The following is a 13,990-nucleotide window of genomic DNA, read 5'->3' as shown; positions in this document are numbered from 1 at the left end:
GAATCTTTCCCCTCAATTGCCCTTTTTCTGGGCTCAGAGCACTTTCTCACCGATATTGGCATAAGCCTCCCTGGTCTCTTCGTCACCTTCTATGTCACACAACATCCTGCTGAACTGTTCACAGTTGATGGTGTCCATGTCAGGTTCTGTGGGGAAAAGCCTCTTGTGAAGCAGGGAAGATCTGGGAAGAGGGCTAGTGGGGAAGGTGGGAGAGACAGGTAGGGCTGGGAGACAGGGAGGGAGTTTCTTGCGGCCACAGGAGCTGTCCTTGGTGCTGATCGGAGCTCAGTGGCTGTACTCACTGCAGTGGTTGTGGCCTGTCATGCAGCAAGCTGAGGGGTTGGGAGGGGACTGAGGGAAGAGAGCCCACCTGAGCAGAGCTCCATCTCTTCTCCAGCCAGTTCCATCTGGTCATAGAGGTGGTAGAGCTGGAAAGGGTCAGCATTGCTGTTAAGAAGCTCCAGGTACCCGCCTTCCAGAGGCCCCAAATCCATGGCTTCACACTGTCCACTGCCTGGAAGGGAGACATACTCGGTCATCTCATAGAATGTCGAAAGGATGCAAAGAATTAACATAGTTCCAAGTTGAGTCACTTGATAAAGGATAGGGCAGCAGAAGCTAAAGAAAGTGAGCAAAAGTGCTCATTCACCACCTCATATATGCTCAGGGCAGTGGGAAGAGAAAGCCATACTTCCTTCCTCCAAGAGATTCACAATTATACCAGAAAGATGCCTGTGATACAGGAGAGGAAACTGGAGAAGTATAGAGTCAAGAGATCTTACACCTGTGAGCCAGGAGACCTGAGTTCCATATCTCATATTGCCATAAATGATGACAACTAAGACTGAAAGAGCACCTACTATGTGCCAGACATATGGGCTAGCACATTTAGTCCTCACACCAACAACCACACAAGGCAGGTACTATCACTATACTCATTTTGTGCCTGAGTAAACTAAGTCTCAGAGATATGGAGTGACTTACATAAGGTAACCCAAGTCCAGGTTGAACCAGGATCTGGTTCTAGGCAGTCTGACTCAAGGACCTGCATTTAACTGTTTTGCTCTACTGCTGTGGGTGACCTCCAGCAATTTTCTGCTCCTCTCTGTGCCTTGGTTTCCTAATCTGTAAATTGAAGGAGTTGGGGCAGATTCTCTGTAAGATCTCTCATTATCATTTGTTAAAAGACACATCAAATACCTTAGATTCTACTTCGTTTCATCTTTAAGACAACCTTGGACATGCCCACACAAATCTTTTACACAAAGCATAATTGTATAGATGCATAATTCATACCAAAATATGGAAGCAACTTAAATGCCCACCAGTGCATGAATGGATAAACAGGATGTAGTAAATCCATACAGTGTAATGTTATTCAGCCATAAAAAGAAATCAAGTATTGACATGCCACAACATGGATGAAACGAAAACAATTATGCTAAGTGAAAGAAAACAGATGCAACAGGTCATATATTGTATGATTTTGTTTATATGAAATATGTAAAATAGGCAAATCTTTAGAGACAAATAGTAGATTAGTGGTTGACTAGGGCTGGGGTAGAGTTGTCTGGGGGGATGGGAAGCAACTGCTAATAGGAGGATGATGAAAGAAGCAACTTCTTTGTGGGAGGATGATGAAAATGTTTTAAAGTTGACCATGGGGATGGTTGCACAATTGTGTGAATATACTAAAAGGACCATTGGATTGTACACTTTAAATGAGTGAATTATATGATGTATGAATTATATCCCAATAAAGTTTTTAAAATGAAACGAAACACTAACCCCTAGAAGCAAAGCTAAGCCCTTGCTGGCTAGAGCCAATTTGAAGCCTCATTTGTGTGGCTCAAATACCCTGCCTGCTCCCTAGTTCAGGTAATCTACAATTCAACATAGGGTCCTGGCTGGAGCTATCTGTTATAATGTGCTAGGGGGTGGTTGCAGAAACCCAAACAACAGGCTTGCGTCAAAGGCCTAGCCAGCCATGACTTGAGAAAGCAGAAATGAAAGATACTGCCCTTTTCCTGGACTGGGGCCAAGGCTGGGAGGTGGGGGAGGGAGAAGGGCTGCACCCCTCCCAACAGGGTGGCCTAGGAGCCAGTCAAGCGATCTACTGCTCTCTCAAGGGTGGTGAGAAAAGACTTCCTGCCCCAACTCTTTCCTGCTGCCTGCCTCCCACTTTCAGCCTATGCTATTTATTAAGAATCTACCTTATAGGCATCTGCCTCTTTTTCCAGGCAGTGAGATCAGCTGACAACACCTTAGGGGCTGACACCGGCAATTCCAGGAATGAGTTGTATGTCTTTGGTCAAGTTACCCAATCTCTGTTTTCTTATAGGGCATCAGGGCTGCCAGGGACCTCCAATCTCCTTCATCCTTCAAAGAAGATGAGACCCTGAGAGGGGATATGCTTTGCACAAGTCCCCACAGCCTGCCAGTGGCCAAGCCTGCACCTGATCCCCTAGCACAACACTCCCAGTCCAGTGTTCCTTCTTGCCAATCAAGATATTTCCATTCAAATGAACACCCTCATTGTGTCCAGGCCCGAGAAGAAGGACTAGCTCCTTTTACAGATGGGCAATGACAGGAGGTGCAATGGGAAGGAGCCTAAAAAAGTCTAGCCCAGCCTCACTTTGGCGCAACACTTTGCGCAACTTTGGGCAACATCACCAAATGAGGTCAAACACCAGGAAAATATGCTGACAGAGAGAAGGCAATTCACATGAGTTTGGGAGTCAAACTGCCTAACTTTGAAACCACTCCTACCTACCAACCCACTGCAACCTGGGAAAGTTTTTTAAAACTCTTGGAGTATCAGTTTTCTCACATATAAAATGGAAATTATAGCTTTGGCTGGTGTGACTCAGTCGACTGAGCATCAGCTTATGAACCAAAAGGTTGCTGATTTGATTCCCAGTCAGGGCACATTCCTGGGTTGCGGACCAGGTCCCTAGTCAGGGACATGTGAGAGGCAACCACTCGATATTTCTCTCACACATCAATATTTCTCTCCTTCTCTTTCTTCCTCCCTTCCCCTCTCTCTAAAAATAAATAAATAAAATATTTAAAAAATAAAATGGGAACTATAATGATTGATAGCTCATAAGGGTTGGGTAAGTTAATTCATGTAGAAGAGCATGTTAACTCATGCCCTTCCAGAAGGGTAGCCTACATGTAATGATCAGTCCCAGTGGAGTGCAAAGGTCTGGTCACCCTGCCTCAATCTGAGGCAATCCTGTAGTCCTTTCAGTCCCAACTGTAACCCTGTGGTCCATCCCACCATCAGTACTCCCATGGGATTGGCTGAGACCTCTGTTGTGACTGTAGTGCACCCTATGTAGAGCCTTTAGGAAGGTGACTGGTGCCTAGTAAGCACTTAATAAAGGGAAACTCAGAACAGCATCTAACATATACACAATGAGTGATGGCCATTATTATCATTACTATTTTATTATAATTCAACTTTTACCTCTGAGGTTGACTAAGGGAGTCTTTCTCTTACACTCCTGTCTGATTCACCGCATTGCCAAGCCAAGATTTCTGTTGTTTTGCATAAGCAGGCCTCACAGACCCCAAAGGAACAAGAAAGTCCCACAGTCAGCAGTGTAACCAGGAAGGTCCATTAACACTGCCCCTACCCCTATCACCACCACCAAGAAGGGGGCCGAGAGAAGTTATCCCAGGGCCTGAGTTCTGTGTCATTGGCTCAACCTAGACAAGAAGAAACCTACTCTTGGACACCTCCAACATGTACCATGACACCTCCCTTCCCCAAGATGAAACTCGCACCTTGCACCGTTCCTCTCAAGTACGCAGGGACACAATAGACTTCTGCCGCCACTCCCATGTCCCCATATGAGCTCCCAAAGAGCCTCAGGGAGAAGGAAGGATGGAGCATTATATATACTAGACAGAGGAGGATACTCAAACACTTACCCAAGGTCACCTGGTTGGAAAGCTTGAGTTTGAATTCTGGCTGGGAGGCCTTAGCAAGTGACTTAACTGAGTATCTGTTTTCCCACCAGTAGGTCAGGATAATGAAGTTAACCTTTTGGGACTATCAAAAGTCCATGAGGGACTCTGGGTGGTGTACCAGGCACATAGGTGGCTCACAGTCAAAGAAAGCCCATTATTTTGGGAAGTCTCAGAGGTAGGACTCAGACCCAAGGCTATAGGCTTATAGTCTAGATCTCCCCACAGTGCCTGACACTCATGCCAAGATCTACTAGCATCTTGGTCTAGCCCCTCTTCCCTCTGGCGTTCCCACAACCATGTAGAATATTATTCAAAGACCCATCAACTAGACTCTTTCTCCCACCTGCAGTTCCAGAGGGAACAGAAAGGCAGAGACAGACCTGCAAAGGAGAGAGTCCCCTTCATCTGGCCTACACAGGGCAGATTTTAGAAGCCAGGAGCCATGGGAGGACAGGACCCTGTCCATCTCACTACCCTGTCCCTGGGTTGCAGCACATAATGGGCTCCCTGCATCAACAAGACTGAGGTATAACTAGAATTCACAGGTGTTTTCTCAGTGCCAGGCACCAAATGATATGATATGTGAACGTTACCCCATTTGGTCTAACTCACACATTAGCTATCTGTATTTCCATTTTGCAGATGATGAATCAGGCTCAGAGAGAAGAGTAGGGATCTGGGATCTGAACCAACTGCCTAGCTCCAGAGTCTCAGCTTCTTCTAGTCACTCTTGCGCCCCCAGTTCCCCTGGGGAGCTGCCCTCACCCAGTGAGAGAAGGCAAGATACTTTCTCCTTTTGAGGAGCTCCTGGGCTGCAGCGGAGAAGTAGACTATGTTTTTGGTAAATGCACAGTATTTTTAGAAGGTCCTCTTTGAACACACCCTTCCCACTGGGCCACCACCTTCCACGTTCCTTCTGGGGTTCATTTCCATCCACATTTCACACTACACTGTAGGTTTTTTAAAGCAGGTGCACCAAAAATGTTTTCTAAAATAAAAATTTGTTTCTCTCTCTCATGAGGGAAATCAAGTGTGACAAGAATGTCCTCACTCAGACCAGAGCAACTCGACATTCAGTTCATGCTGTTCTTCTTGTGCCAACATAGCATCTTTTCTCTCCTGGGGAGATTCTTTTGTGACTGTGTTGTGCTGAATGCTCTATATTTATTATTTTCTTTCCATTGTCATAGCAACGCTTGGGCATTGGTATTACTATACCTATTTTACAGATGATGACAATGAGGTTAGGGTCAGTTTTACAGATGCTTTTTTCCCAGAAAGAGGGCATATATCCTTGAAGTTCTGAGGTAGTGTTAAGAGGGCATAAGGGACTCCTCTGCTGCCCCCCAAACCTTCAGCACTGCTCTGTACAATACAAGAGTGTTAGAAGGATTGTTCCCTGTTTGTCAACTATGAGCTTCTCTTCCTGGGGAAGGAATGGAAAATCTCTGAAATGTTTGACTAGAGGTACGAGTTTGAGATTCTACTCTGCTTTTTGATCATGAGTATATTTCTTTACCCCTCTGAGCCTGAGTTTCACCAACTGGATGTGGGAGCCCATACAGCTAAAGATTTTGGGATTCTAGGTTCCTCACTGCCTGTCAGTCTTCCCCTTCTTTCTTTTCCTCAAGGCCCCCCTAATACCACCGTTCTCCACAACCAAATGACATGCTGCTTCCTTGGCAGTCAGATGTGGTAGAAAGCAGGAGCCCAGAGACACTTATCTACCATAACCAGCTCCCAATCAGCATCTTTGTAGGGCTCATAGATCAAATAAGTTCCTCTTTTCCTCTTGTACCCTGTAGGCCTCCACATAAACTCTAAGAAACATCTTGTACTTTTTTCTCCAAATCTGTAACCCAGTGATTTACTGAGCATCTCCCACAAGAAAATCCCTGGGCCCATGTCTCCAGGGGCCCTAAAGGAGTTTAAAACAGTCCCTGCCAAGAAGCGTATAGTGTAGTAGACCCAGATAATATTTAGAAAACAGACAAAACATTATAATAGTGCAGTGGTTAAGAAGGTGAGCTCTGTGTTCAAACCTGAGTTTCGCATTAACTGTGTGAGTTCACATAAGTTTTTCAGTTTCTCTGGGTTGTGAAGTTTACTGTATTTGGTTGGCATAGTATCAGCCTTACCAGTTGGCTTTGAATTGCCTAAAGTGATACATCTAGGATGTGCTAATAAGATATCAGCTCCAAAATGAAAACAGCAAGGTGTCACTTGACACAACACTTGGCAAAAAATTAAAATGCTGGGCAATGCTTTTGAATGGATTGGTGGGTGTGGGCTGGTAAGACCATCCCAGTGGAGAAACTGGCACCACTTACCATACCTACAGATGTGTAGATTCTACAAACCAGCAATTCAGTTCTTGGATATATACACCTCAAAGAAATAGTCCCACAACTCTGCAAGGTCACACATCTGAGAATACTCACTGCTGTACTATTTGTGGTGATAGAGAAGTTGGAAGCCAACTGGGTTTCCATTGCTGGGGATGGACGGGAAAAAGTAGCAGCTGCAATCCATGGAGGATGGCACAGTGATTAGAAGAGGCAGACCAATGCACGCAGAGAAACACAGGTGGGTCTTAATAACACAGTACCAAATTAAAAAGTAAAAACCAGAATGAACTCTGATAGCCCAATTCTAGATGTGCAGAGTGACAACATGCACATAAAAAAAGCAACACATATTTCACAAGAACACATACAAAGAGGACAAAGAAGGTAAAGGGGGTCAAATATATGGTGATGGGAGGAGACTAGACTTTGGATGATGAGCACACAATGTAGTATACAGATGCATATCAAATCACACACCTGAAACTTATATAATGTTATTAACCAATGTTACCCCAGTGAACTTAATTTTGAAAAAAGAACACTTACAAACAAAAAGATACACCTTGAATGTATTAGAATGGGTTCCAGAAAGGAAAAAGGGGAAGAGAGAGTTGCCTCAGGTAGATCAAATACCATAGAGTACCATGAAGTAAGGTGTGCAGCAAAGCAAAGTTTGAAAGTCTCCTGAAGTTTACAAGAAACGAAGCAAAACCAAATGTAATGGAAGCTTCATGGGGTGGGGTATCCCTGTGGCTCCCCAACAGGGCCTGCACAGAGCCTGGCCCTCTAGATGCTCAAAAAGCAGCACCTGCATTCCTGTGACCCTGTGGGTCGGGGTGTCCAACCCATGGGCCACACGCAGCCCAGGATGGCCATGAATGCAGGACAACACAAAATTGTAAATTTATTTAAAACGTTATGAGAGTTTCTTGTGATTATGTGTCACAGTGTATTTAATATGTGGCCCAAGAAAACTCTTCTTCAGTGTGGCCCAGAGACGCCAGAGGGTTGGACATTCCTGCAAGGCCATCCCAGGAGGGGCCAAACTGGGCCCAAGAACCCCCAGCTCTGGGGGAGGAGACAAGAATGCTCAGGACTTGGGGAAGGCAGGTACCATCTTCAGAGGTGGACGCCTCAGCACTCTGGCCTGCCATTTGCCAGCCCAGTGTGGGAATCCCAGGAAAATGAGGCAGAGAAGACTTAGAGAAACTGCTAGTTTCATTCAAGACTTTCACTTCCTGAAGGGACTTGAGGAAGTCACAAGAGACAGAAGGAAAACTGAGGTATGTGGCAATGCTGAGGGGCTTGTAGGGGTAAAAGGTGGCTAGAGGTTCTAATGGCTTCTCTTTCAGGAGGGTGATCAGATAATATGTGTGCGTGTATGTGCATATGCATGTGTTTGAACATGTAATAGGGGGCAGCAGGCCAGACAAGTTTCATGTCAGGAGAGGTCTGGAAATGCTGCTATTGGTTAGCTCTGGTACTCGCCTCTAACGGGAAGCTCCTCATCTGTGTCACAGGGGGCTTGGCTTGGAGTATGGACTCAAAAATAAGGGTTGAGTCAGGCCCACCTAAGGTCCTATGTGTTTTATTTCCCAAGGTAATTTGAGCCTGTACATGTGTGTCTTAATTACCTTCACAGTCATGTACTCCATATAGAGTACACGATTGTTGCCACAGTTCCCAGTACTCCGTATTGCCTTCTGCCTGACCCCATTTTGCACAATTACAGCCCCTCGGGCATTTGGGTTTGCAACTCTTATCTTGGAGGCTCTCCAAGATCCCTTCTATCCCTGATCTGCTGGAAAGATGATGGCTTGGCATGGGTGGGTGATTAGGGCAGAAAGAGGCAGGATTAAATTCTGTCCTGCCCCACAATGGAACTGAAATGCACAGGAGGGTCTATTCCAACAGAAGGGCTTGGAGGAGGTTAAGAGATAAACTGTCTGGGAAGAGTGGGGCACGGAGTGCCATTGGATCCCACTGGACCCAGCCTGATGCTCCACCTCCCCCCAGTTCTAGCACCACCCTCCAGTATCTTAATATTTCCATCACAGCTCCCCAGCCCCTCTGTGCTGGGACTAGCCTGTGTCAGGACAAAGGGACCTCAGACCAGGAAAGCCAAAAATGCAAGTGCCATTGGCTCCAGGCCCTGTTCATAGGGCTTCTCAGAAGTTGGAGGATGAGTGGAGGAAGTGGAATGGTGCAGCCATGGAGACAGATGAGTTTACAACACACTGGTGGCATGGGATCAACACAGGGACTCATGAGACCTGAGCTCTGGGCCCTGCTCTGTATCTGACAGTCTGTGGAACCCTAGGCCAGTCCCCTTTTCTCTCCCATCTCCAGTGCCCTCATCTGTTAAGAAAGAACGTTACTCCAGAGCACTGGTTTTCCAATGAAATTGAACAAGGAGCCCAAATCTTAGAACAGGTGATGGAGCTGTTTGTAAACAGGATGGGGACCCCTGAACCTCCCCTCCCCCAAAGAGGCTACCAGAGTGAAAGACGCAACTCCATGTGACAGTTCAGGCCTTGGCCTCCAGGTACTCTCTGCCTTGACAATTTCTACTTGTGTAGTGGATGCTGTGTTGTGCTGCTCAGATCAGCCCCATTAGCACCAGCTGCTGAAGGGTAAGTGGCTCAAACTCACAGCTCAGGCTCTTTCTGAATAGCTCAAAGTCATGCCCTTCTGTAAGGGTAGCCCACATGTAATGATAGGTCCTAGTGGAATGCAAAGGTCTGGTCACTCTGCCTCAATATGAGGTAACCCTGTAGTCCTTTGAGATAACCCTGTAGTCTGTCCCAGCATCAGTGCTACCTATGGGATTGGCTGAGACCTCTGTTATGACTGTATTGCACACTAACTCCTCCCTCTGCCCAGTCCTGCTTCCTGCCTTACCTTTTGGATGCCCCCCACCCATCATAACCTCTCCAGTAAACCTCCCATGTGTAAATCTCCATCTCCTAGTTTGTTTCCTAGGGAGTCACACCTGAGACAACTGGGTTCCGGAAATCATAAAGAATCCCACAAAAGGCCCCAAAGAGACCACATCTGAGAGCTCAGGCAAGCCATCCATCTGTTTGGACCCCCAACGATGACATCCACCTCATCATAACTTGGGGAATCTTAGAAATCAAAGGAAACCATGTGAGCTTGTGCATGTGCTTATAAATGGCACAGTTTTGGAGGGTGGGGAGCCTGGTGGTCCTGGGATAAAAAGGGAGGAGACCGACTGTAAGAGCTGCAGCCAGGGGTGGAGGGGTGCTTTCAGTGCCAGTCCAGATGCAGTCCTCCTTCCAGCTCACCTGGCCTCTCCCACCACCCAGTGGCCTTCCCTCTGCATGTCCCAACATTCCTAACTGCAGTCAATCACCTGCAAAAGGAGTCCAAAAAGTGTTTTGGGAAAAGAACCTGAGCCAGATGCTGAGGCAGGGAGGGAGATGAGGATCCTGTGGCTGCAGTTCGCAAGGCAGGCCCTCAACTCCAGTTCTGACCCCTAGCTCAATCTAACACGGTACCTAAGCCAGCACTCCGCCCTCTGCCGGAATGCCGGAGACTCCCAGGTAAATCACAGGCTGGCCCTGCCTGCCACAATCTGCCTATAGAGTCCAGCAGTAGGCAGGCTTGGCTGTTGATCAAAACTGCCTTGAAAGAGTGCTGACCACATAGCAGCCTGGGCCTCACCTCCACTAAGTTCTAATTCAGTAGGTCTCGGGCGGGGCCCAGGAGTCTGAATGTTTAAATGAGCATCCCCTTGTGCCTCTCCCTAGACATACACACAAATTAGTGATTCTGAGAACTGAGAGGTTTGATTTCCAAGGAAGCCTGAGTTTCTACTTGCCAAGAAGACACTAACTCCCTTGCTTTGCATGGCTTTTCTTGAACACCAAGAAGGCTACAATTCTCCTTCCCCAAAGCAAACTTCCTAGACCATCCATTTCTACCACCACTGGACACTTCCTCAATTCTTATCTGTTTCCTTCCAAAAGTCCCTCAGCTGCCACACTCTTGATCTAGCAACCCTCAGTCCCACACTCCAGACTATATAATAGCTATAGGTCTTTCCATGAATCCAGAGTCTCCCAAACTTCAGCCATGCATCTGCCTCCTTTACAATTTTTCATCATATGGTCATATCACCTACTCTCTATATTTTTTTATTTTTAAAGATTTTAATTTATTTTCTATTTATCCTTAGAGGGGGAAGGGAGGGAGATAGAGAGAGAAAGAGAGAAACATCAATGTGCAGTTGCTGGGGGTCATGGCCTGCAACCCAGGTACGTACCCTGACTGGGAATCGAACCTGTGACACTTTGGTTCGCAGCCCGCGCTCAATCCACTGAGCTACACCAGCCAGGGCCACCTACTCTATATTTTACCTTAGTATTTTCCTTACATTAATTTTTAAAGATACAAATATATTCATTTTAAAAGGAAAATTTTTTAGAACTGAATGCAAGGACACACATGCATGAGTGTTTATAACAGCACTGTTCACAATAGACAAAAGGTGAAAACAACTCAAGTATCCATTGACAGATAAATGGATAAGCAAAATGTGATCTAGCCATCATACACTGGAATATTACTCAGCCTAAAAAGGAATGAGATTCTGACCCATGCAACAACATGGATGAACCTTGAAGGTGTTACACTAAGTGAAAGAAGCCAGACACAAGGACAAGCACATGATTCCACTTACACAAAGCACCTAAAGTAGTCAAATTCATAGAAAGAGAAGGTGGAATGGTGGTTGCCAGGAGCTGGGGGGAGAGGAGCATAAGGAGTTATTGTTTAGTGGAGACAGACTTTCGGTCGGGAAAGATGGAAACATTCTGGAAATGGATGGTGGTGATGGTTGCACAACATTGTGAATGTACTTAATGCTGCTAAATTGTACATTTAAAAGGACATATAGGTAAAGTTTATTATTTTATTTTACTTTTTTAAAATTTTCACATGAGGACATGTTTATTGATTTCAGGGAGAGGGGAAGGGAGGGAGAGAAACATAGATAGGGAGGAAAAATATTAGTTGGTTTTCTTTCCTGTGTGCCCTGACTGGGGACCAAACCCACAACCCAAACATGCACCCTTTCTGAGAATCGGGCCCTCAACCTTTCAGTTTACAGGATGACATCCAACCAACTGAGCCACAAAGGCTGGGGCAAAGTTTGTTATTATTTTAGAAGAAGAAAACTTTCTATGGCTACCTCAGATGGAAAAAACAAAAACTGTATCATTTGCCACCGAAAACAAAACAATGTTATCAAAATAATGTCTGCTGCCCTACCAATTTGTTTGTTTAAAAGAAACCTTAGCGAGTACAATACAGTATTTAGAGTGCTGTTCAAGATCCCTACACAAAAAACAAAAATCACCCCCCCCCAAAAAAAACAACAAAACAAAAAAACAGAAAAGAAGGATGAAAAACAATCAGAAAAACACCAGTTTCCTCCCTATGAGAACCAGTGTCAACTAAAGGTCTTTGAGAACTGCCTTTGGACCACTCACCACATGTGTGTCCAAGTCCTCAGAATACCCCTCTTCTGCTCTGGAGACTTTGCTTCAAATCCTGGCTCTGCCAACTACTCTATACGGCCTTTGACAAAACCTCCCAGGGAAGTTCCCAGAGTTTTTGGAACATGGACAGAGTACAGGATTTGGACCACATTTGTGCCTCTTAAAGTTGTATGACCACTTGACCCCTGATGTAAGAATCACCCGGGATAAATGGTTTAACCTGACATTTGAACACCACCCCAGGTCTAGCCAATAGGGTTTAGGGGCGGGGTCTAGGAACCTGCACACTGAACAGCTTCCCGAGTGATTCCCTCATTTGGGAAGTCTGGGACCCCCTGGCACAGTTATCTCTGAGGACCCTTCCACTCCACAGCCTCGCACCTTGGAGATCAGGTCCTTGCCTAAGGCAGCCTGGGTTTAGAAGATGATGATTTACCAGGGTCTCCTCCCTCCCCCTTCAGCCCCACCAGCCCTAGAATAAGAAGCACCAATTTCCTCAACCTTCTGATCTACCAGGAGTATTTCTTTTGTTGGGGAGGCACACAGATGGAAGACTTCCTGCCAAAGTAAGGAGCTCCTGGCTGTGACTGAGGTGGGGCACTGTGGGTTGTTGGGTTCCTGTCCACTTCTCTGTGCAGGTGGAGAGACTGTGGGACTCAACTTTGGTGTTAATGGTCCCAGACAGAGCTAGGCATGGTGGCTCCAATTCCAGCATTCTGGGATCCTAGAGAGCCCTATGCCCCTCTTTTCCAGGGACCCCTTATTTCTCTCTTTAGATGGAGGGGCTGGGACCCCAAAGTGAAGTAGAGATACCAATCCTCAAAGGTAGTTTAGGAAAGACCACACCTCCCAGTACAATCAAAGAGAGGTGAGGATTTCTCCAGGTGGCTAGCTAAAGTTCTGACTTCCCACAGCCCTCCCTGCACAGGGGATCCCACCAGGAGGGCCACGTACCCAGACTCCAGAGTCTGAGCAGAAATAAGATCTAACGGGGAAACTAAGGCTCAGAGAGGGGCAGCCCTGGTCCAAGGTCCCCCTCGTAGGAAGAGCCTCTGTCTCCTCTGTGCTCTCCTGCGTGCCTCCACAGACTCTCAGTGTCTGTCAGCAGAGGGCTTGGCCCCACCACCAGTCTGAGACACACGCTGCCTTTCGCCTCTCATCCCAGTCCTTCTGCAGACGCTCCCTGCTCCCACTTGGCTTTTGCTTGCTTTCTCCCCCTGCCTCCCTCAGCCCCAGAGCTCTGGGCATCGCAGCTGGAAACAAGGAGTTTCCCCGGTCTATCTACACTCTGTGCATTCTCTCCCCCTACTCCCAGCCTTGCTGTGTGACCCCAGGCAAGTAGCTGCGTATTTCTGTGTCTCGGTTCCCAGCCCAACTTTAGGGACCTCGCCCACTTACTGCTGTTCCCCAGACTCCCAGGACGGCCGCGCTGATGGTGACCTCTTCCTGCAGGCAGCTCTGGGGTTGTTGTGAGCCTGCGGTGGCCAGTCACCTAGCCACACCTTCTCCCCCCTGCCCGCCCCACCAACAGCGGTTTTTCTCTTTCACTTTCTCTCTCCACAGCCAGGCTTGGGTCACACTGTAGAGCAGGCAGGCATCCAAGCCTCTCTGCTGCGTCCACCACGTGTTTTCTCAGAAACACCTCTGCTACACCCCATACACTCCTGGGGGCTTCCAGAACAGCCACTCGGCTCTTCTTTGAAATGGCCAGTCCTCTGCTGGGGGGGACCCAGCCTGCCCATGGGCTTGTGATCTGCAAGACTGCCCCCTGAGTTTTTTATTCCTGGAAGCTGGATGCCCTTGGAAGAGAAAATTCTTTGGGACTTTCACTGGCCAGTGGCTTAGCCCAGCAACCTGGCATTTCCAACACCACAATCCCTGCAGCATTACCCCTGCCTTCCGCCTCCAGAGGTCCTGGACCCCTGCCCCACCAACTGTGAGAACTTGGGGAGGTCACTTCCCTTCCTAGGCTTGGATTTCTTATCTGGAATTGAGGGGTGGGTCAAGGTGACCTGTCTCTCCCCCTCAAAAACTCCCCCAACAAGTTCTGGCTGCATCCAAGAGAGCTGGAAAACTTGTCACCATTCTGGGGTTCAAAGGATGCCACACATTTCAGTGGTGTCCGAGAAAAGGAATCCC

At 47.1% G+C, this 13,990-nt stretch overlaps 1 protein-coding gene across 5 annotated transcripts in view; it reads right to left on the bottom strand.

Annotated features, from left to right (window-relative positions):
• CIITA (class II major histocompatibility complex transactivator) overlaps positions 1-13,990 on the bottom strand; it is a 52,340-nt gene that overhangs the window by 26,074 nt on the left and 12,276 nt on the right. For 4 of the 5 annotated variants that reach the window (XM_045819668.1, XM_045819669.1, XM_045819672.1 and 1 more), the window contains exons 2-3: positions 371-514; positions 51-146 (exon numbers count right to left, since the gene is read on the bottom strand). In XM_045819668.1, the coding sequence (XP_045675624.1) occupies positions 51-146; positions 371-514 (240 nt within the window). Of the gene's footprint in view, positions 1-50; positions 147-370; positions 515-13,249; positions 13,365-13,990 lie in introns of those variants that run through there. The other variant, XM_045819671.1, reaches the window with a different exon arrangement.

Source organism: Phyllostomus hastatus, unplaced genomic scaffold (genome assembly GCF_019186645.2).
Source record: "Phyllostomus hastatus isolate PE091 unplaced genomic scaffold, TTU_PhHast_1.1 phas_scaffold_385, whole genome shotgun sequence".
NCBI classification, from domain to species: domain Eukaryota; kingdom Metazoa; phylum Chordata; class Mammalia; order Chiroptera; family Phyllostomidae; genus Phyllostomus; species Phyllostomus hastatus.
This window is presented reverse-complemented; position numbering and strand designations above follow the sequence as displayed.